General features: G+C 36.3%; 1 protein-coding gene across 18 annotated transcripts; it reads left to right on the forward strand.

Moving 5' to 3' along the window:
- The first annotated feature begins 309 nt into the window (after positions 1-309).
- Positions 310-22,469, forward strand: LOC18429734 (Beta-ketoacyl synthase). 18 transcript variants are annotated; one of them, XR_016043210.1, is made up of 18 exons: positions 312-514; positions 1,260-1,416; positions 1,518-1,747; positions 3,326-3,433; positions 3,531-3,602; positions 3,938-4,024; positions 4,114-4,265; positions 6,406-6,486; positions 6,702-6,735; positions 11,083-11,149; positions 11,233-11,309; positions 13,986-14,130; positions 14,366-14,414; positions 14,649-14,771; positions 21,337-21,397; positions 21,588-21,670; positions 21,778-21,849; positions 22,031-22,469. XR_016043210.1 is itself a non-coding variant. In XM_006839017.4 (15 exons), exons 2-15 carry the CDS (start codon positions 1,293-1,295, stop codon positions 22,193-22,195), a joined length of 1,413 nt encoding a protein of 470 aa, XP_006839080.1. In that variant the 5' UTR covers positions 310-514; positions 1,260-1,292; the 3' UTR covers positions 22,196-22,469. The 18 variants fall into 18 exon arrangements, 7 of the variants coding, with proteins under 7 accessions (XP_006839080.1, XP_088706275.1, XP_088706272.1 ...); XR_016043217.1 differs by lacking the exons at positions 13,986-14,130; positions 14,366-14,414; positions 14,649-14,771 and adding an exon at positions 16,747-16,818 and having other exon boundaries at positions 6,375-6,486; XR_016043208.1 differs by lacking the exons at positions 13,986-14,130; positions 14,366-14,414.
- The last annotated feature ends 1,149 nt before the right edge of the window (positions 22,470-23,618 follow it).

The raw sequence follows: 23,618 nt of genomic DNA on the forward strand, positions 1-23,618 counted from the left end.
AATACTTTTGAAAATTTCAAGAGGTATTTTGGTCATTATTTTTTATTGAAAAATTGTTGTTAATATTTTTCATAGGTGCACCCCAATGAGAAAATGACACGTACCAAATTTCACATTCATAAAATTTATATTAAAAAAATTAAAAATAAAATATTTTAAGATGTTGGATCTAAGATCATACGTAGAATAGCTCTTTCGATAAAAAACTGGACCGCTGAATAATAGGGGTGGATAGAACTTCTAGGAGAGCATAGGAAGCTTTTCCAAACAAAAATACATGTCAAAAAGGGGTACTTGTTTGTCTTCTATGAATGGTTTTATCAAAAAGTCGCATTTTAAGCGTGTTAATGGAAAATACGTGAATTTTTGCGGACCTTTTCAAAAAGTCGTATATTTAAACGTATCCACAAAGTCGCCGATGTTTTTAAAAAATGGCCGTTTAATCGGCGATTTGCTAACCATGATTTCAACTCAGCTGCTAGGGTTTTGGCTCGGTATCCTGTTCTGCTCCGAGGTCTCTATCTCTCTCTTAAACTCTTCTTCTCTCTCTCCTCACTGTTCTCTGTCTATTACATTGTTCTCTCTCTCTCTCGATATATATATCTTTCTGATTACTGGTTGTTGTCTAATGAAATGTTTCGTTCTCCTGCTTGGTACCCATATTGTCTTTATCATTTGTCTACTTTTTTCCTTTTTTTCTAGCTCGTATGATAATTAATAACTATTATTTGTGAGAAAAACGATTGTGTTTTTTGCAGATTAATATGGGTTTATGGGTTTTCTCTAAAAAACAGGGTTTATGGGTCGATTTTTCTTCTAAAATTTTATTGTAAAATTGGTTATTTTGGGCATTAAAATTGTGAAATTTTTGTGGATTGAATTCAGTTAAGTGGCCAGTTTTTAAATTTTTGTGGCTAATCATTTGTTTACTTTGCATGTTGGCAGATTGTGAAAGTTTTTGCAAATGAAATATATCTGTTTATCAAAAATTTTTCTAATATCATTGGGCTCTCTGCGATTACTTTATGTATTGAAACTTTTTTGAGTGTTTTTGGAGATCAAATATTGGTTTATGAATGATCATTTTGAATTATTTGAATATCAATTAATACCGTTGCATTATTTTTTGTACGTTCTATTACCTTCCATATTAAAACATTTTGAAAGGTTTATCTAATATAATTTCAGATTATGTGTTGATTTAGTAGCATATTAGCTACTTGAATATCAATCATGTTTCCTGATTTCATGTTCTGCAGAGAAAAACTAATAGTTAAATCACGCATAAGTTCATGAAGAATATCATCAAATTCCCATATAAACGCCTGCACCTCAATTTCACTCGATGTTTTTCATCAAAATTTCAACAATTCGGTCCACTCCCAACTCTTCCCCAACGACGCGTAGTTGTAACTGGTACATGTCGCCGTTCAATTCCGGAATTTCAGCATCTTCAATAATGGATTTCTTTTTACACTCGATTGATGGTGTGTAATTTTGCCCTAAATTTATTACAGGTTTGGGCATGGTCACGCCTCTAGGTTGTGGGGTAGAGAGGACATGGGGCCGCCTCGTTGGTGGTGAATGTGGAATCCGTTCTCTCTGTCTCAATGATCTTAAGATGGATGGGATTGAGAGAGAAACACTGGTTCATACTTTTGATCAGTTGGCGTCTAAAGTTGCAGCTGTTGTTCCATGTGGAAGCAATGTCGGCGAATTTGATGAAGAATGTTGGCTGAATCCTAAGGTAAGTCGCAATTACTTTGTCCATATCCTACCCCAACATGATATTGCTGTTATAGTTTGGTAAAAAACATAGTATTGTGATAATTTGGCACTACAATTGTTATATATTGGTTTATGCCGTAATATAGTTAAATGTCAACAAATGGCAGTGAAAGAAAGAAAAAGGTGGGGAATCAGGTTTGGCCAGGGAAGAGATGTGATTTTATAGTGTGGTGGACGATAGGGATTGCTAAAGTACCCATAGCATGGAGATACCCTCTTCAGTTCACATTTTAGCCATTCTATATGATATTTCTCCCTTTGCGCATTACCTTTGTCTGAGTCCAAACTTGTTTGGAACCTCACTGTTGTGATAATTTATGTGATATAACTGCTTCAATCTCATTAAAATGAGAGAGAGTAGACTGAGATGGGCTGGCCATTTGTGGCGCCGACCAAGTACAACACTTGTTAGTTAAAGTGGAAGGACTGAAAAGAGCAAGGGGTAGGCCCAAAAGGACATAGTTGGAAGTAGTCCGAAAAAATATGGGGACTTATGGCCTATATGACCTATAATAGAGCAGAATGGAGAACCAGGATTTATGTAGCCAACCCCAATTGATTGGGAAAAGGCTAAAATGATGATGATGATGAACTGCTTCAATCTCTCTTGAGAGAACCCCTTTTAATCCTAGAATGAGATCTAGAGTTTCAAACATTGATTCATTCCAAAATCTTGTAGCGCCTCATCGTGGTAGTTTCTAGTTTGTTTTTGGTAAGAATGTCTGCTAATTGCTCTATAGCTATTTAAATTTACTTCAGTCTCTCTTGAGGTAATCCTTTGTCTTACTACATGAAGAATAAACTTTGGCTTACTGGGAATCAGTGGTGGACCTCGTCAAGGTCACATGCAGTTTATGTTCTGGTTAGCATGTCTGCTAACTGCTCTATGCTGGGAATGTAACACATGCTTATCAAGGGGGACCTTAGATTATAGTACTAGGTTATTGTGTAGGACTAATGACACTCTTATGTTCAGACAAAAAGGTGGCTGGTAATGCTGTGTGGACACCTGCACATGTGTGTGTGTTTATTTAGGGCAATCCATAACAGATAGCAGTGTTACATGTCTCAAGGTTCTCCTCAAGGCCTCTCAATGAAGTTGGCTTTGTGGTGCCATTAGTGTCATGCATTGGAATATGCCTATCAATATTTATTTAGTGTAACCTATTATTGAAATGTCGTATTGACACATACTGATAAAAAAGAAGACCTTGTGGTTGTCAACACCTTTTGAAGTTTTGAGTTCAGAAAATTATTTAAAACAAACACCTGAAAATTGCTATAATATAATTGTAGTAGCATCCTGTATGATCACTGAAATTCCTGCCATTTTTGTACTCGAAGTTCCATATTGATTTGTATTATTGCTTTGAGATAGGTGGTACCCGAATTCATATGAATTCTAGATTCTTGATAACCAGTGCCTTGTAGATCATTTATTTCATGTTTTTTAAATATCAGTCTATCAATTTTCTTATTGCATGGGATGTGGGATTTATTTATGGGGTCTTCCCTTTATGATTCTGCTGTGCTCCAGGAACAAAGATCCATTTCAAAGTTCATTGCCTATGCATTGTGTTCATCCGATGAGGCTCTTAGAGATGCAAACTGGATGCCAGAAGAGGAGGAGAAGAAGGAAAGGACGGTAAATACATTTGCATTTAGTCTATATGAAGAAAATTATGTCTTCAGGTGTTGGTGTTTATTCTCCTTCTAGATGTCTCACTTTCTTGGTAGTTTAGGGTGTTTCCATCGGTGGAGGTATTGGAAGCATCAGTGACATTTTGGATGCGGCAGTGATGATTCGTGAGAAGGTTAGCCATTTATCATCATATTTTTTTGGAGTGTTAGAGAAAACACAATGAATGCTATATGACCTCTGAAAAGCTACATCGCCTGCCAGCCATGTGTTTTGTGAAGGTGATATCCGTTTTGTGTAGGCTATGACTTTTTGGATGGTCATATTTTGTTTGTTGGGTTTCTTTAATGTTCCCCTTTTATTCTTTGTGCTATTTACCCTAACTTCGTAAGCATTGTGGTCACCAATATGTGAATGCTAGCTTCTCATTTGAAAGTATTATTGTTATTATGGAACTGGATGTACTCTCAATGTCTATGGATTATAACTTTTAGTTATTTGATGAGGCAGCGTTTGCGGAGGCTTAGTCCATTTTTCATTCCACGGATATTGATCAATATGGCAGCAGGCCACGTGAGCATGAAGTATGGGTTCAAGGTACTGCTGTTTGTTTTTTTTCAATGTGCAAAATTACATAATATTGAGCAATAAGACCCTGGATGTAAATGCTCACACTCATAAACTAGGGACCGAACCATTCTGCAGTCACAGCTTGTGCTACTGGTGCACATTCTATTGGGGATGCTGCAAGGATGATACAATTTGGAGATGCAGATGTAATGGTAGCTGGAGGAACTGAATCCAGTATTGATGCTCTATCGATAGCTGGATTTTGCAGGTAGCAATCATCATTCAAGAAATTGGTTTCTGTTTTATTCTCTTTGGTGATAATCCTCTTTAAATTTTCTTGAAGCTCTGCCATAGAGCATTTGTCACGATTAATAAAATGACTGGAATATTGTTATTCTTTATCTAAGGCAACCTAATCAACTGCTTGAGGTGTGGCCCTTGTGTTGTCCTGCTTGGCTTTGCTTTTGATGAGTCTAGGGGCTTACCTTCCAATAGTCACATTGGATTGTTTGTGTTCGCCTTTAACTCTATTGATAGATGGATGCTTTGTGTTTATTTGTGATAGATGTTTCTTTGTTACATGCATACTTATCTTTTAATATATAATACCAAAATTTAAGTTTTACGTGTGCATGTGATGCGAAAGGAATGTGAGAGTTAAATGCGCCCTTGACCCTTGAACAAGCAACAATCAGCCAACAAACATAGGAGAAAGAAAGCTCAAACTATTGGAGAGACAACATCCTCACACGGGATGTCCAAGAGTTCTTTTATACAAGCCATTCCAAAAACATAGAAAAAGAAAACCTTACATATCCCTTTCTCTCTCTAACTCACGCACCCTTCTCTAGATCCACTATTGTAGGAAATATCCCCTCTCTCTCTTACTCTTGTACGCCCACTAATTTTATTATTTTCTCTATCTTCCTCTACCACCCATGCAATTCCTCTATTTTAGGACTCAAAGAAATCGCATACTCCTCTCTACTTCGTATAAAATTGGAACTACACATGAACCCCCATCTAAATCCTGAGTTCTATGCTTCTCTATGTGAGGGTCTCTTCTACCCTCTTTCTCTTTCTAACTTGCCAACAACTACAGCAACAAGATAGGATTTCAAAGCCACCAAAAGAGGAGTTCATGGAATCATGGAAAGTAGGACACTAGCACTTTAATACCGTGCTCCATAACAATAAATCAAAACCCAGTTTAATCTCACTATTGTTTTAATCCCAATTTACCCAATTACAGTATTTATAAGTCCATCCGTTAACACGAAATTAAACTAAAAGAATAAAATAGAAAGACTCACATTCAGCCTTTCAGTGTGTTTTCTTTTGTTTCTGAGTGTATGTCTGTGAAAGTCTATGCAACAGCTTGAATAGGGGCAGAGTTCGGAACAACTTGTCCTTGGTTAGGATAGTTGGTTAGTCAGGGATGTCCAGGAGCTGGTGAGGAGCTCATTCTTGGGGTGATGGATACATTTTGTGGAGTTTGAGGATCTAGTGTTACTTTATGGAATCAGGGGCTTTTGTGATTGCTATGATACGATAATTGCTGTGAGGAATCTGTTAATGTTTTAAGGTGGGCTCGCAACATATCACATTTTCATTTGGTGATACCAGGGATTAGTCTCTGATTATGTAGATCAAACATTGCATCATGCAAACCTTGGCTCTTTTGAGACCCTTAATTATTTAGCAGATTCCTTTACTGTTATCAGGTGGGGCGGCAAGCTAATAGTGCCTTCAGGGACTTGGTGATCCATGTTGGGGCACATTCTACTGAAATTATTTTTCATAATAGACACAAGTAGGCTTATAGGTGGGTCAAAAATATTGGTCAATGGTAGGGTCATTACCTCTGAGCATTGGCATTTGTTTCTCATCTTTGATATCCAATTCAAAGGCATGGTGTTACATTCTTATAAATAAATTATTATATCTAAGTAAAAAGGAAAGTAAAACAAATTGGACACTAACGTTATCTAAATTTAGGAGAGCTTAGGGCTTCCCAATGCAAGGCGAATTGATGTACCATGGTTTTTTTCATCATATTTATGATGTAAGTTGAATTCTTAGTGCAGTCTCATTCGTTGTAAATGTGCTCCTCCAATAAGCATGATACTTTTGTTTAAAATGAGTCCAGATACTTCAGTAAGCATGATACTTTTATACTGAAGATTTTTCTAACCATAAAACATATTAATTCAGACAAAATCCATGGGCATCCGCTGTGTGAGTAAATGACGTACCTGTAAATACAATTCTCAATCTGTGTTCCCCTTTTCCCTTGTTTTACTATGGTTCGGAGGGTTTTTAATCTTGAGTGTTATATACTTTGGGCAACATAATTAAAATCTATATTTGCATGCAGACTGAGAGTATTTTCCATAATTCCAATACAGATCTAGAGCATTGACTACAAAGTACAACGACCTCCCTCAGGAATCCTCACGACCATTTGACTGTGGGAGAGATGGATTCGTGTAAGTTCATATTCTATATGCCTTTTGTCTCTGTGTGTTTGTCTGCGTGCATGACCATGTGTCTGTGTATACGTAAGTGTACATTTTCACACGTATGCATACCTACATTTTTGTTTGTGGAGGGTGTTGGTCGGTGATTTTTTACTTTTTTTAAATGGCTTTGTTTAAAATGGTGTTTTGACATATATTACATTGACAGTGTCATACCTCTACAGGATAGGTGAAGGTTCTGGAATCATGGTGTTGGAGGTGAGTTAGGACAAGGTTGGACACACAGAGTTTATATTTAGGCTACTTGCAACGCCTTGCTTACCCTTACTGGGATTACTCCATTTGAATATGCGATACTTCTTTTATAGTTTCCAAGCTGTACATGGCTGTGGTTTCCTTTATATCTCACTTACCTTGAAAAGACCTATACTTCAGCTCTTGCGTCACTAGTATAGCTGTTTACCTTGTTTTGGTACCAACCTTCACAGTTTTTATGTATAGACTTTGGTTCCTTAAGTTTCTAAGATGGTTAACATGGGAAAGTGTGGATGACTTTGTTTCACTTGGGACTAATGGAATTTTATTCTTTTCGGGATATATATACTAGTCAAGTATAGGCAAGTGTTTTACATTAAGCATCTAATAAGAAATATCATTTATTAAATTAGAAAATGTTAAAAACCATCAAATAAAAGCTCAATGCATATCTCAAACATCATTTAATATAAAACCATGAAAATAGGATCCAGATGGAGAAGCAACACTCAAAAACTCTCCCCTAAAACCATGAAAATAGAATCTTTCCATAACCTCTACATGGCCCCTTGCAGCTTTTGCTCTTCACTCATTTCTTTGTCTCCAAATCTAATCTGGAATCCTTTTAAAGATACGGATCCATCCTAAAATATCCACCTCATTGGAGACACAAGAAATCTCTTTAAATACATTACCTAGAAAATAGGAAGGTGGGAATCCAACCTAACTCATGTCACGCAATTAGATATTAGATCCCACAAAACTGTCCCTAACGTGTGTTGCCCTTGATGCTTTCTTAATATGGTCCCTATTCTCGACTTACTCTGAATAGGTCACTCTTCTAATCGAGCAACATGTGTACTACTCTTTGTTAAGTGGCTTCATATATGCAGGATACATAAACACATGCACACACAGCCGCAATCACGCATGCGCACACGCACAAACACACACACAAACAAACACATGCACACAAACAAACACAAGTCGGCTTGTGGAATGCATTGGTGCAACCATTCAAATTATAAATGAATCTTTAAATTTCATGTGTTAAACTGATGCAATTTGTTTTAAAATAACGGTTTTTTTTTTTTTTTTTCAAACTACGAAAAAAGGAAGTATCATATGAATATTCCTTATTTCATAAGAAATTAGAAAATCCAGGGATTCAAGAAAAGCTTTGAGAATTTATTAAAACAGTGATTATTTAGACTGCTGTCTACGGATATATTGTTTTTTGTTTACTTTATATTAGATTGGCAATTCATTTACATAAAAAAATTCCTAAAATGTCATTTAGTTTTTTAAAATAACAAGAATTAAAAATGAAAAAAATTAACTTAATCCTATTTATGTATGGAATCCTTATTTATTAGGCCTTATATAAGCGTCTACATGCCCTTAATATTCCCTTCTTTTATATTAGCTAATGTTTTTAAACCATAAAAGTTTGTAATTAAAATGGAAAATCAAGAAAGCATGTTATATCTTTGTTTTTAAAGCAAAAAAATGTAAAACTATAAACAATAAAAATTTATCTTAATCCTATTAGTGTATGGAAACCCTATTTGTTAAAATCAATGTTAAAAAGTACGGAGGCGGTCGCCTAGGCGGTTTGGTCTCTGGGCTGCCTAGGTGGGCGCCTACAGACAAAGGCGGCCTGCCTTTTGGGGAAGTGCAGATCCTTGCGGATTTCTGGCCTCCCCACACCTCCCCCCATTTCATTGTATATAGAAATGACTTTTTTTTTATATAATAAGTAATTTTGGTATATAATATATTGTTCAGAACGCAAAAAAGTCAGAAGTACAGATCAAACATAAACATTTACTACTTTAGACTGCAAATTAAATAGTTAAAACTCAAAAGCAACATTAAAAAAATAAAAAAAAGAGGTAAAAAGAACATTCATTTGATTTGGGGCCAATGGACTTTATTATTGAATTGCTTTCCCAAAGACCCAAACTATATATCAAAATGGGAAAATAATAATGCAATTAGTCAATAATATATCACATATATATCATAAAGTATATAAAAAAAAAATACAAATAGCAAATACTAACATCTTAAGACATTGTGAAAAAACAAATACATAACTTAATGAAAACTACTGAAATATACCAACCTTCTTGAAGTGGAATCAATACCGACCAAATTCAAATGTTTTGGTTCTCAAATCTCCTCTTTTACAATCACTAAAAGCCTAAAAAAGATTGGGGATGAATATCCTTTAATTTCGTGACCATTCGAGGAGGTCGAAAAATATTTCGATCTCTCTACAAAATTTCAAAATCTTGTTTTCTTCAAGTTTTTTCTTACTCTAAACTTCACCAACAATGTTTTTGGGAGTAAGAATGGCCCCCAAAACCATTTTCCCCACCTTCTTTAGGGTGTGAAATGACGGTTTTATCCATGGCCAGAGGTTTTTTTTCCACCATTGGGCAAGGCGGCACCTAGGAGGGCGCCTTGACGGACCCACCTTAAGCAGGCCGCCTAGTCCACAACTGGGCATATTTGAAAAAATGGCGCCTAGGCAGCGAGGTGGCCGTTTTTTTGTTCATTGGTTAAAATTATTTAAAGAAAGATTCCCAGCCCAGTTCTCCAAGCCCCTTAAATCTATTTGTACAGGGACTCTCTATCTAATAGGATAAGACATGCCCACTGATTAGATCAAATCAATTGAAATGGAAGGCTATGATTGCCTGACGATGACTGACAAACTGACAGTACAAGAGATTTAGTAGACATGTATATGTGTGTGCACGCGTATGCTTGTGCTAATAGAAAGTTTCCCTGCTAATGTAATGTTATGACTTTGGTTACCCTCAAGTTTGTATTGTGTACAATGTGTGCAAATTTTCATCTAAGAAGTAAAAGGATGATTTTAGCAACTTCTCATTTTCTTAGATGGTACAAGATCCTGTAGTGTCCTACGCTTAAACTTCCCCTTCGTCGGTGTCTTTGGAGCAGAACCTACATCCTGGGGCTTTGAGTACCAGAGTTATTTGTTCTTCCCCTGAGTTAATGTTTTTTAAGAAAGAAGTCTGATTTAATATGATTTTTTGTTAAGTTACAGGTGCAGAACATTTCATGAATTGGAATCACCTTATTTGCAGATTTGATGGGTTTCTCATCTACAAAACTTTTACTCTAGATATGATCCATCTTTTGCACTGAGCTGTCAGAGTAACATTATAAGACGAACAATTCCCTGAATTGTCACCTTGATGGGGCTTATTATTCATGAGAACCTATCAACTCTAGACTCGAGTTCCAAGAGGTATCCCACCAATAAAAAATAAAGGTAGTATCCCATAATTCTACAACCACATTATATCTACAAATATGAATATTCCACTCTCATTTTTCATGCTTAATCTCTAACAACCAATTTTAATGAGGACTTTTAACATTTAGTTTGCTGCTTGGAGTCCTAAGTGAAGGTGTGGATGAAAGGATATACATTCTTGAACTTAACTTTGAAAGCATGAGAAAGTGTCAGCTTTCAGTGACTGAAATTCTTACATCGTATGCAGTTATAAAGGGCTTCAAGTAGTGAGGATCCTTGACGGTAATGATGCAAAAATGACCAAAGATCTTTGATACGTATTCACTATACTTGTACGATTAGGGTAGGTCTTCTAGGTTCTGTTTAAATTTACAATTCCATCCACATGCTCACCGAGAAGCCGACCATGGTTCATTTTGTATTTCGAGCATTATTTCTCATTTTTATTTTATTATGCTAACTGGACTACGTATTGCATGTTCTACTTAAATATCTATGCCTGTAGGTATAATTACATCAAAATTTGATGTATGGAATTACAAAAAATGCCTACAGGTGCATTCCACGTCAATTGATAAACATACATGAAATGACCACCCCAATTACACCCACTCTTTACACACACTATCTTCTTTTGGTGAATCATTTACCCTTTTTTTTTTCTTTTGTTGAATTAACATGCACAGATACATAATGTCATGTTTTATGTTCTATGAACTCTTTATGTTTTCAGAGTATTTATAATCTATTTCAAAAAAAGTTATCCTTGCTACCCTTTTTAAGCTGCTCACCTTGCTTCTCAAATTTAAGGGCATGTCCTTTGCTAACATGTTGTTTCATTATTCATATTACTATGTAGTATGTACTTCATAAATAACAAAGAAAGCTTGCACACTTCCGACCCGTTCATCAAAAAACTTGTATGTGTAAACTAGTCCAAGATAACATAACTTGTGGAATAAAATACTGCAGGCTTTGTGCCCCCTGTCATGTTTATGTCAAAGCTACTATTAACACTGTTAGCCTCCCTTATCATGTCGTTTTTATGTGAAATGAAGGAACTTGAACATGCAAGGAAGCGGGAAGCAAAAATATATGCTGAACTTCGAGGCTATGGGATGTCAGGTTGTCTTTCTGGTCACTACAAATTTAATGTCCTTTATTTACATCTTTTGTTCATCCATAAATGACAATTACCATTTTACTAGGTGACGCACATCATATAACACAGCCACATAGTGATGGGAAAGGTGCTGCTTTGGCTATGAAACGTGCAATTGAACAGGTGTGCAGTTGTATTTGCTTGTTGCATTTATTTTGATATAGATAAAGGATGACATCCCTGCTTTCAGTGGCAGGAGGATATGTTTATTTTAATGATATTTAGATTGTAGTCTTTCCGAACTCAAGTCACTCTAAAAGATTTCTATCACCTTTTTCTGATTTTTCTTTTCTAAATATTTGTTTGGGTTTGTTTACAATGAGTGCGGTGAAGGTTCTGTAAGAAACTTCAGATCACTCTACTTTCAGGCGACAGTAGCAGGTCTCTGGGGTATTTCATTGCTCTGTTCAAGGTCCATCAAACATTCTTGATATACTTTGAGAGGAGGAAAGACATACTCCAGTCATCCCTTATCGACATTTGAAGGTTAGGGTGATGTGAAGTTTCCAGCAGAACCTTCATTGTGCTCATTAAGTAAATTTCTTTACTTTGTAGTTCCCCGTTTCTCAAAGTCAGTGAGATCTGGAAATTGTTTGAATTGTGTTGTTCACTGTTTTGTCAAGTAGGGACATCATCTGTTACACCTCTAGCACCAAAGCTCTCGCAATTCGGTGACATTAATTAAATCCTTATCGCAAGACATTTTGAAAACATCCTTGCTTAAATGGGTTGGTTCTTTTTTGTTGTGTTCATAGTTGTGGGGAATAGGGTGATCAGTCATTTGGACTGAAACCCCTTAGGAATTCCAAAATATTGCCTACATGGCTATACAATTCTAGCAACCAAATCTTTCTCATAGTTTGGGGACGAGAATAAGCATAATACCATATCCTTATCACCATATGAACACTTTCAGAACATCCTTGCCAGGGCTTCCTATCCCCCATTCTCCTCACCTAGCTCCATCCTTAAGTGCTTGCGCAATCTACAAATCTTCCGGCACCTTTAGCTACAAGGCTAATTTTTTTCAACTAACTCCTCTACTTCTCTGAATCCACTGACCAAGGAAAAGACCGCATTTCTTTAATTGATCTGTGTGGATGTGTATAAACTTAGAAACATTGAAAAGCCTAAGATTTATTGTTAGTCCAAAAGAATATACACTAATGCCCATGGCTTTAGACTATGAAGTACAAACTTCTATGCCTCTCATGAAACTCTAGGTAAAATCCTCTCAATATATATATATTAAAATGACTCCATTGAAAGAGACCATAATGCTTTTAAGAGTCTTAGAGAGTTATGCATGCTAATCCTTTGTATGCGCCCCCCCCCCCCCTTTTGTCAAGTAACATGATTTTATTAGATCAGAGTGAGAGGATTATAAACCTAGAGAGGACAATCATCAACAAAGTAAAGAAAGTGTTAAAATCCTTTATTATATAAATTTTGGACCTAAGTGTCCAATTATATTTATACGGGCAGTTGTCCATATCATAAATTTTTATAAAATATAAGGCTGAGAGGTGCATGAGGATGGGTTGAACCTCACCTCTTTCTCTTTCCTCATGTTTTTCATATTTCTCTCTTCTCTCTTCTCTTTTCTCTCTTCTTCTCTTTCTTTTTCTCTTTTCTCTCTATATTTCTAGCATGGTATCAGATCTGATCCTTTATGTTTCTTGAATCCTTCCTTTCTTTAATTCTTTATCTTTTCATCTTCTCCTTTTCTTTCATCTTTGCTTTTTTCAGCCCTTCCCTTTAAAATAAAAAGAAAAAATGGAGAGAGAGAAATCGTGATCTTCCCCTTTCTTCCTTTTTTTTTAAATAATAGAACTACAGTAGCGTGCTACAATATTGTGCAACAGTAACATGCTACAGTATGTTCTATAGTAACATGCTACAATTCATCTGTACGGATCAAGATCATGACCTAGTTTCAATGTTGGCGACATGGTGATGCTTAGATATGTTCAATGTGGTGTTCAAGTGTGAGGATATGACCAGATCTGAATGATAAGTATCTCTCCCCTTTTTAGGCTGTTTTTACATTGTACTAGCCTTGTGTGAGTTATTTGAAATTGGCGAACCTTGGTTGTTGTTCTCCTTTATCTTTTATGCTCATAGAAAGTAAACCTGGAATCCTTAGTTTTCCTGAAACTCAGGGGGTACAAATCACCTCTATAAAACTAAATGAGTCCAATTATGTTGTATGGGCTTAATCTTAATCTATCAAAGTATCCCTGGGTGCAAGGGGAAAACTGAACTATTTGACTGAGGACAATCCTAGTAATTCTTTTAGTACTTATGGAGAGTGGATGAGAGAAAATTACATAATCATGACCTAGTTGTGTTGTAGAATGGAACCCCAAATAAGTGCCATGTGATGTTTCTTGATACAACTAAGGAAATTTGGGACACTTTATAAAGAAACATATTCATTAGATAAAAATATTCCCTGGGGGTATGAGTTGTTTGAGAAAATGTTTCAATTGCAACTAGGTAATAAGAGTGTGAGTGAGTATTACAATACCCTCAGGGGTATGTGGGAAGACTTGAATCTATATTAACCTAGATCTGGTGATGTGGAATTACAGAAGAGGTAGCGTGACGAATTTAGGATTGCCAAATTTTTTCTAGCCTAATCTGAATACTATTATGTACATGGACGGATCTTCGCAAGCACTGAACTCCCATCTATCACTAATGTTTAGTTGCGCATTCAACAAGTCAATATATTTGCTTCCCCCTCACCTTCTGACTTAAGTATTAGTGATGGATCAATATTGAATACGATTGTAGGGAGAGGTGATGGATCAAGAGGTTAGGGACGTGGTCGTGACTCTTGAAGTGGCTGATGTAAAGGTGATGATGGCAGGGGTCGAGGAACTCCCAAGTGCATAAATTGTGGGCTACAAATCATATAGTTGCTAAGTGTCAAGACAAGGTTGGTAAACCTGCTTGGGCAAACCAGGTTACTTACACGTCTGAGAGTGATGAGCCTTATTTAAGTAGACTCAGTGATTATCAACAACAGTCAGATTCTGCTGGTGACTCTGTTGTGCTTTCCAAAGAAGAATATAATAAACTTGTTCAACAAGTACAACAGTCTATGATTCCCTCTTCCTCTTCTATTACCACTCTTGCAAATTCCAGTACTTAATGTGCTTCTTGCCTCTTAGGAACTTGCTCCCTGGGTTGTTGACTTAGGAGTATCTAATCGCATGACTGGTGAGTCTTTTGTTTTTGTATCTCTAAATAAGTGCATTCCTAAGTCTTCTATTACCCTGACTAATGGATCGTTGTCCAGTGTCAGGGCAGGGTACATATATGCCTACTTCTTCCCTTTCTCTGCCATCTGTACTATATGTCCCAAAGTTTTGCTTCAGTTTATTATCTGTGAGAAAGTTGACCAATTCTCTTCATTACTTTGTAACCTTTTATCCTTCTTCTTGTGTCTTTTAGGATCTCAAGACGAAGAGGGCGATTGATGGCGGGTATGACTTGGGTGGCCTATACTACTTGGATCATAACCTCATTTGTGCTGCTCTTCACTCTACTAATTCTCCTTATGGCAATATTGGCTAGGTCATCCTTCTCTCAAGAACTTTCAGTTGTTAGTCCCTTCTTTAGAGTCTATGTCTGCTTTAGAGTGTGAAGCTTGTCAGTTAGGAAAGCATCATAAGGTGTCATTTTGTCCTAGAGTTGACAAACAGAAACTTGTTTTGTTTACTGTGGTTCATTTTGATATATAGTTTCTAGCTAGAGTACAAAGTTTGTCTGGTCACAAGTGTTTTATCACTTTCATGGATGATTATTTACAAATGATATGGTTATATTTAATGGGGAAAATATCCCTGTTGATCCTATTTTTAAGTTTCATTTCTTCATAAATCCAAGATTTCAAAACTTATCTTGGAGAATAGAGATTCTATCAATTATATCTTCTAATCCCCTAGACCAATTTTAACCTTTTTTATTTTATTTTTTTTAGCCCAAACATATTTAAAAAAGATATTTTTTTTAACCCTCTCTCAAGGCGTTTCACTTTCTCTCTCCTAGTGAATCTCCAAACCCCTTTTCTCTCTCTTGTACTTCCCCTAACTCTCTCTCTCCCCCCGTGAATCTCCAAACCCCTTTGTCTCTCCTGTACTTCCCCCAACTCTTCGGGGTAAGTCTTCTTCCTCTATGCCCATTGCAACATGGACCAGCAGAGCTCATTCCACCATTTTGGCCTCTTTTGAGATGCAAGAGAAGGGCTCTCCATCGATTCAGCCAATGCTCTTCTTCCATGACCTAAATTACAGTTTATTAGAACCACATTGGAGAAATCTAAAACTTCCATGAATGCTTGTATTGCATCTGCAAAAGCAAGTTCAGCACTTTGCAAATCTTTGTTGTCAAGCCTGTAACGACTAAGTTCATTGCATACCCATCCTTCCTTCTTAACAATGGACTCCTTATCTGAACAAATAGTAGAAACTTCACTGATTGGTTTCACTGCAGCATTATAGCAGTATATGGATCTTGAGAGAAAATATTCCATATCCCCTTCTTTGGGTACTTCTAAGAAAGAGAAAATATCTCCCATGTTTCTCCTTAATCACTTCAGGAGCTTTTGATCCAGATCCAATAGAAGACCCAGAATCAGCAGGGTGAAATGCAACTTTCATATCATCTGATGCTGGCAGAGAATAACTAGACTTTTGCACACAAGTTTTGCTCATTCCCACAGTTCCAAATTCAGGGCCACATGAAGCTTTCAATTTGATTTCCTCCTCACAATCGTGTTTTAAAGCTAAGTTACCTAAATGCAATGAGCGCTTTGCATTTGGTTTCTTGCTCTGGTTCCTTCCATATGCAATTGAGTTCCCACGGGGCGAGAGAGAGAGAGAGAGAGAGAGAGAGAGAGAGAGAGAGAGTTGGGGAAGTAGGGGGAGCGAGTGGGGTTTGGGGATTTATGTAGGAGAGAGAAAGATAAACGCGTGAAGAGGGAGAGGGAGCTTTAGATTTTAGAAAGAATGTCTTTTTTAAATTTGTTTGGACTAAAAAGATGGGTAAAATTGGTTAGGGGGTTTGGGAGATAGGTTTTGAAACCTTGAGTCTATGGAGAAATGAACCCTAAAAATAAAGTCCCTATTTAATAAAAGAAAAATATGAGATTTTCTCCATTTTTAAATTGTTTCACAAGGAGATTCAGACACAATTCAATAAGAATGTGTCTTTTGCAGTCTGATAATTCTAAAGAGTATCATTCTATAGAATTTCAGAATTATTTTGCTGAACATGGAATTTTGCACCAAACTTCTTGTGCGCATACTCAACAAAATGGGGTTGCTGAAAGAAAAAATCAACACTTACTTGAAGTAACCCATTCTCTGCTTATTAATATGCGTGTTCCAAAGGTTTATTGGGGAGATGCCTTACTAACCGCATGCTATTTAATTAATAGTATGTTTTCTTCAATCTTAAATAAAAAAGCTTCTCACTCGGTTCTCTTTCTTGATGCTCCACTGTTTGTTGTTCCTCCTCGGGTTTTTGAGTGTTCATACTTTGTTCATAGGTACTGGTAATGATAAGCTAGATCCTCGGGCTGTCAAGGGTATCTTTCTCGGGTATTCACGCTTCCAGAAAGGTTATCTTGTTATCATCCTGGTTTACAAAAGAAATTTTTTATCACTCTACATATTTTTCAGAGGAGAGTTTGTGATTGATACATATAATTTTTATCCTATTTCTGAAGAAGTCTCAAAGTCCCCGCCTTCTATGATTCATGTTCTTATTTATGTTCACACTTACTCTTCACCCCACTTGCCTGACAACACTAAATCTGGTGCACCTATACATCATGATGTTTTTTAAGAGCATCCCATAAAGGTTTACTCCAAAAGAAAAATGCAGATAGGACATCCCCTACCAACTCAAATCATCTTCGTCTGCTGATCCACTTCCCTCTTGTGATGATAATGTACCTATTGCCATCCATAAAGTTATTAGGTCTTGTACTCAATACCCAATTGCACATTTTGTTACCTTTACAATTTTGTCGCCATCATATTAAAATTTTGCTTTAGCGCTTTCATCTATTTCAGTTTCTAAGACCTACTAGGAACCACTTTCTCATATTGGGTGGAAGAGAGCAATGGAAGAGCAGTTGGATGCTCTTCATTCGAATGATACATGGGAACTCATCGAGTTACCTGTTGGAAAAGAACTGTTGGGTGTCGATGGGTTTATGCAGTAAAATATCAACCTGATGGCACTGTAGAAAGATTAAAGGGCAGATTGGTAGCCAAGGGATACACACAAACATTTGGTATTGACTACTCTGAAACATTTGCTCCTCTTGCTAAACTTAATTCAGTTTGAGTGGTTATATTTGTGGCCACCAACAAGGGATGGCCGTTGTGGCAACTTGATATCAGTTCTCCATGGTGATTTACAAGAGGTGTACATGGAGCTACCACCTGGGTTTGTTGCTTTGACGAGTCAGATAAACTATGTAAGTAGAAGAAAGTCATTTATGGCTTGAAACAGTCTCCACGGGCATGGTTTAGAAAGTTACAATGAAATTGTTATAGCATATAAATTTCGGCGCTAGTGTTTATTTGGAAATAAGACTTCAGAATAATTGTTTTAGTTTTCTATGTTAATGATATTGTTGTTACTGGCAAGGATCAAGAAGGAATTAGTCATTTGAAGAGACATCTAAAACAATATGTTTAGACTAAAGATTTGGGCCAACTAAGGTATTGTCTGAAGTACCTAAACCAAAGTATGGCATTAGTTTGTCTCTAAGAATATGTGGCTGATATGCTGAAAGAACCTGGAATGTTGGGTGCTAGACCAGTGGATACTCCTGTGGATTCAAATATGAAATTATGGGCTGATTAGAGAGACTTGTTTGAGGATCCAAGAAGGTACAGAAGACTCGTTGGCAGACTGATTTATTTGACCATCACCAGGCCTGATATTACTTTTGCAGTAGGTGTTGTGAGTCGGTTTATGCATGCTCTGAGGACTCCTCATTGGGATGCTGTATGTAAAGCCCTAGGTCAAGTCTAATTTGCAAGCCAAATAACCATTTGGCTATTGAAGGTTACTCAGATGCTGAGTGGGTAGGATCACCATCTGATAAGCGGTCTACCAAAGTTTATTGTACATTCATTGGTGGAAACTTGGTAACATGGAAAACTAATAAACAAAATGTTGTGGCTAGATCTAGTGCCGAGGCTGAATATAGAGAGCAATGCCGCACACCACATGTGAATTGATGTGGTTGTAAACACTGATGCTAGATGGGCTTTACTGTTGCTGAACCTATGAAGATGTATTGTGATAACAAAGCTGCCACCTATATAGCCAGTAATCCAGCTCCATAAAAGGGCCAAGCATATTGAAGTAGGCTGGCATTGTATCCAAGAGAAAGTTGCTAGTAAGCAGTTGTCTACTCTATATGTGAAATCTAGGGATCAGGTGGCAAACATTTTCACCAAAGGCTTTGGTCATATTCCTATTTGTTCAAAGCTGGGCATGGGCGATAATTATGCTCCATCTTGAGGGGGAGTGTTAAAATCTTTTGTTATCTAATTTTTGAACTTTTGTCGTAATTATATTTGTATGGGCAGTTTTTTCCATATCATAAATTTTAATAAAATATAAGGCTGAGAAGTTCGTGAAGGTGGGGTTGAACCTCGCGTCTTTCTCTTTCCTCATGTTCTCATATTTCTTTCTTCTCGCTTCTCTCTTCTTCTTCACTTGCTTTTTCTCTTCTCTATATTCTCTGACAGAAAGAAACAAACACTAAAAGTAATAATTAATACATAGTGTCACGCCTTTTATTCTTCTATTTGTGAACACTATCTTTAGGTCTTGTGCAATCACATTATTCCAGATAAAACAATAATTGGTTTTATATGTCTTATTGTAGCTTGGAATGCCTGATCACAATCAGGATGCAAAAGACACAAATTAACAATATACAAGTGTTGGTTATTTTTCTTATGGTTCCACACTTGAGCCATCATTCTCTTGCCTATCTCTCCAGCAATGTGTAGAATTCAATTGAAGAAATATATTATCAGGTGGAAGTCTCAGTTATTTGAAGTTGCTTAACTCATTGCCGTGGAGGAAAATAAGCGCAATGCTTTATGTACTGAAGAGTGAGACCATTATTCATGGATCTTTTATTGTACACAAGTTTCTTCTTAGTTGTGTGAAACATTTGGTTCGCCAAATCCACAGTTTTTTATTCAGTACAGTAGCTTCCTGCAAGTCCTCTGAAGGAGTCTAGGATCTGTAAAAGGATCATCTCAAATAGGTCTCTGTTTTTTATTGATTTTTGCAGATATGTTCATGTGTATAATTTTATTGAATTTCAGCATGTTTTGCTTTGGTTGCAATTTCATCACTTTTTTGCATTAGTCCCTTTTTCGTAATTGATGGATCTGATGAGCTGAGAGGCTACTCTACATTTTGGTACAGAAAATTTGAAAACTGCCCTTATAATGTCGTGGTATTCTTTTGGGTAGTATTGGTTCGATATGGAGAATATCCAATGCTATTATGGTTTGTCCTGGAACTTTGTGCTTTTAAGTTTGTAAATGTTATCTTAGTTCACATGTTTCAGGATTTTTGTGGAGAAAACTACCTTTAAGAAGTGGGCCTGGTCCATTTTGAATATGGGTTCATAACTTTAGGGAATAATATTTAAGGTCTCATCATTGGACTGTAACCCCTTACGGAATGTATCATGTCCAGTTTGGACAGACCACTAAAGAGAACTTGTACTATTTTTCAACATGCTAGTGCAGTAACTCTACCACAGCACCTTTGTTCCTACCCCATTTTGAACCCTGTTAAAAAGTGCAAAACCACAATAGCCAACCAAAAATAAAATAAAATCGTTTTGCTCGTATTCTGTGAGTTGAACAAGTGAATTAATGATTTGGATAATCTTTTACAACTAAAGCAATTCATTGAATCCCAGCTTCTTGGTTTCTTGGTAAATTGCATTCACTTGGGAGGGCCCTTTTAACTTATCAAGTTGGTAAGCTAGGTCTTGTTGGTCAGCGTAACCTTGTCTTGAATTGTAATCCAGCTTGAAATGCAAAATGTAGTATTTCCATGTGATCCGTCAGCATATAATAACAATTGTTCTTGTGAGGAGCCTATATGTGGGCTTTGCAGTTTGTTGCTTTTTATAGTGAATGGTTCTTTACGTAGAGCTGATTTAATGGAAGATGTTTCTAGATCAGAACCAATTCGGTGTTGTTCATGTCTTCTCCTTTAACCTAATACTAAGGTTTAATATGTGCTTTAGCCATGAAATAGAATTATTGAATGACCTTTTATTTCCAAAAGATTTCTTATTCCCTCAGGGGTATACTATCCATTTACTCCATTGGGCAAAACACATGATAGGGATACTTCTTAGATCTCAAATTTTGGAGAATTACATTTGCAACCTATAGGATGAGTGTATTTGAGGTAAAGATGTTGAGATGGATGAGCGGGAAGACAAGAAGGGATAGAATTCGAAATGAATACATTCAGGAGACTTCTAGTTACACTGAGGGTATGACTCTTGATAGAGCAGAATGAGGGACCAAAATTCATGTAGCCAACCCCAAATAGCTGGGAAAGGCTTTGATGATGATAATGAATCTCTATAACCCATAGAACAATCTCAGTAAAAAACATTTTCGAAATAAACTTTCTATGTACGAGAAAAAACTAATGCCTCGAGATTGAATAGAAACCATCCAATTTTTTAAGGGCTAGATCTAAGTGTCACAAAACTCAAAATTAAATATTTTTCTTCGAAAAATGATCATCTAGTAATTCTTATGTGGTTCCCAAAATTTTAGACTAAAAAATCCTCCTATATAGGTGTTTTGAGTGAGGGAGTAGGCACATAGTGTGCGCCCCTGTGAGCATACTTTCTTATGCATTTGATGAATTCAGTCACTTCACCTTTAGTTGCCATCAGGAAATACTATGTTACTTCACCTTTTATTGAAGTTTTTGTTCCATTAAGCGTGTCCATATCCATATATGTCAAAGAGCATGATTTCTGAAATATGATTTCTTCTAACAGAAGTATATGCATCAGTATATTAATTTAATTTTCATTTCATGCACTCTCTTGTAGTCTGGCCTGCAACCAGATGAAGTAGATTACATAAACGCGCATGCTACATCAACACCCATGGGTAAGTGTTCAACATCTGTAGATTCTTAGGCAAGGAAATTAGTGCATGTGTATCAAATTCTTTCGCTGGAAAAGTTCCCATAAAAGAATTCAGGCCATAATTACCAGAGAGAATGCTTACTATTTATCCTTAGATGTAATGTTTAAGGTATATGAACCTTGAATCTATTGAACCAACTCATTTTATCCAGGCGATGCCATAGAAGCGAAGGCAATCAAAACCGTGTTTTCACATCAGGCAACATCAGGTGCATTGTCAGTATCTTCGACAAAGGTATTCAGTTTCATTATCACTCTTTCTTCATAGGGGAACTCAGTTTTCTTCTTTCATTGTGATGTTTCTAGTCTATTATTCTGCTTCGATCATTATCCAACTTGTAGGGTGCAACTGGTCATCTCCTCGGAGCAGCTGGAGCAGTTGAAGCAATCTTTACAGTTTTAGCCATACACTATGTAAGTTAATTCCTCAAAACACTTTCAAATTTAAGATGGTGACTTCAACACCATCTCCATATTTCGTGCACAATTGAAGCATGTGTATGCAAACTTGTGCATGTAGATGCGAGTGTGTGGCTTGAATTGACAAATAAATTCTCTTAATCTTTTGTTGTTATTTGCGTGGGCATGTTTGCAGGGAATTGCTCCTCCAAACCTAAATGTCAAGAAACCAGACCCTGTTTTTGATGATAATTTTATGCCTCTTACATCTTCAAAAGAGATGCCCATCAGAGCTGCTCTCTCAAATTCATTCGGTTTTGGGGGAACAAATGCATCTCTGCTGTTTAGTTCTATCGATTAACTGGACAATTTATTTCACCGACTTTTAACACCATTTCATCAAGGATATGATAAATTAATAGGGAGAAGAGGCATTCATGAGATTGCAACAAATCGATTTTGAAGAATGTATGCATGTAATAGTTTATTTATGGCTTTGCCTTCTCAAGTATATTGTATAAAATGCACAAGATGATGTATAGAGAAGATTGGGGAGGACTGTGTAGCGATGGGCAGGAATATTGCAAACCAGTCCTCCCCATCATGAATGCAGCGTGATATACTCTTTCTTAAAATATACGGGTAAAGTATTAAATATTTCATCTCTAAGGTGTAGTTTGATAAGGGAAAGCTCCCCCCACAGCATAGAAGTTCTATCTTTTTTTTACCATCCAGCCGTCTATTTTTTATCAAAAGTCACTCACCATTTGAACTTAGATCCGATGTCTCAAAGTATTTTATTTTTAATTTTGTTAATATAAATTTTTTGAATGTGAAGTTTGGTACGTGCCATCTTCTCATTGGGGCTCACCTATGAAAAATATTAACAATAATTTTTCGATAAAAAAATAATGAACAAAATATCCCTTGAAATTTTCAGGGGTATTTTGGTTATTTTATATTATTAAAAATATTTTTTTTATATTTTTTGTTGGTGCAAGTTTAATAGAGGAATAGAAATTCAAAATTTGGTATTAAATAGTTTATAGAAAAAAAATTAAAAATAAAATAGTGTAGAGACGTGATATTCTGATTGGGGCAATCTTAGCCCTTTATTAAAAAATGGACGGTTGGATAACGGGGAAGATAGAATTTCAATGCTGCAGGGGAAACATGGAAAGCTTTTCCGTTTGATAAATTCTCTTGAAATAAATGATAATAATAATATAAATTTTTTTTATTATTGGAATATATTAAATGAATTCACGTATATACTGCTTAAAATAGATTTGAGCGCAAACATAATAAAGATTAGCATGTATACTATGCTCTAGCTATGGCAAAAGTTACAGTTGCTCCTTGGGCATGGGCCCAAGGGAAACATAAGTTTGGGGTCTGCTTTAGGATCAAGTTTCTTTTTTTAAATAGCTCAAGTACATAAATGGCTAGATCAAACAACCATTGGAAGATCATTGTGCAACCATAGGGCATGATTTTCTACATGTTGAAAAGTAGTTGGAAATTCTTTTTGTGTTTAGTTGGTCCCTAGCCTAGTGAGTCACATAACTTATGTTTGGGGTTGTAAAAGTACCTGTAGTTTCTATTTTGTCCAAGAAGATATATGCATTTTTTTTATCGTATGGGAATATATTCTTTCAGAAAAATATACGTTGCCCAAATAGAACAAGCATCATCTTGAGAAAGTTCTCTACTAATGCCATTGCAATTTTCATTTAGACTTGAGTCTTACAATGGTTTTAGGTACTTGTTACATGGAAACCGAA

The sequence above is a fragment of the Amborella trichopoda genome, chromosome 10 (genome assembly GCF_054954075.1).
Source record: "Amborella trichopoda isolate Santa Cruz 75 chromosome 10, AtrichopodaSantaCruz75HAP2 v2.0, whole genome shotgun sequence".
Lineage (NCBI taxonomy): Eukaryota > Viridiplantae > Streptophyta > Magnoliopsida > Amborellales > Amborellaceae > Amborella > Amborella trichopoda.

Coding starts and splice junctions, on each gene's coding strand:
- LOC18429734 (XM_006839017.4), top strand. CDS start 1,293: ATGAAGAATATCATCAAATTCCCATATAAACGCCTGCACCTCAATTTC. Junction 1,748..3,325: donor AATGTTGGCTGAATCCTAAG/GTAAGTCGCAAT, acceptor GCTGTGCTCCAG/GAACAAAGATCCATTTCAAA. Junction 4,266..6,405: donor TCGATAGCTGGATTTTGCAG/GTAGCAATCATC, acceptor ATTCCAATACAG/ATCTAGAGCATTGACTACAA.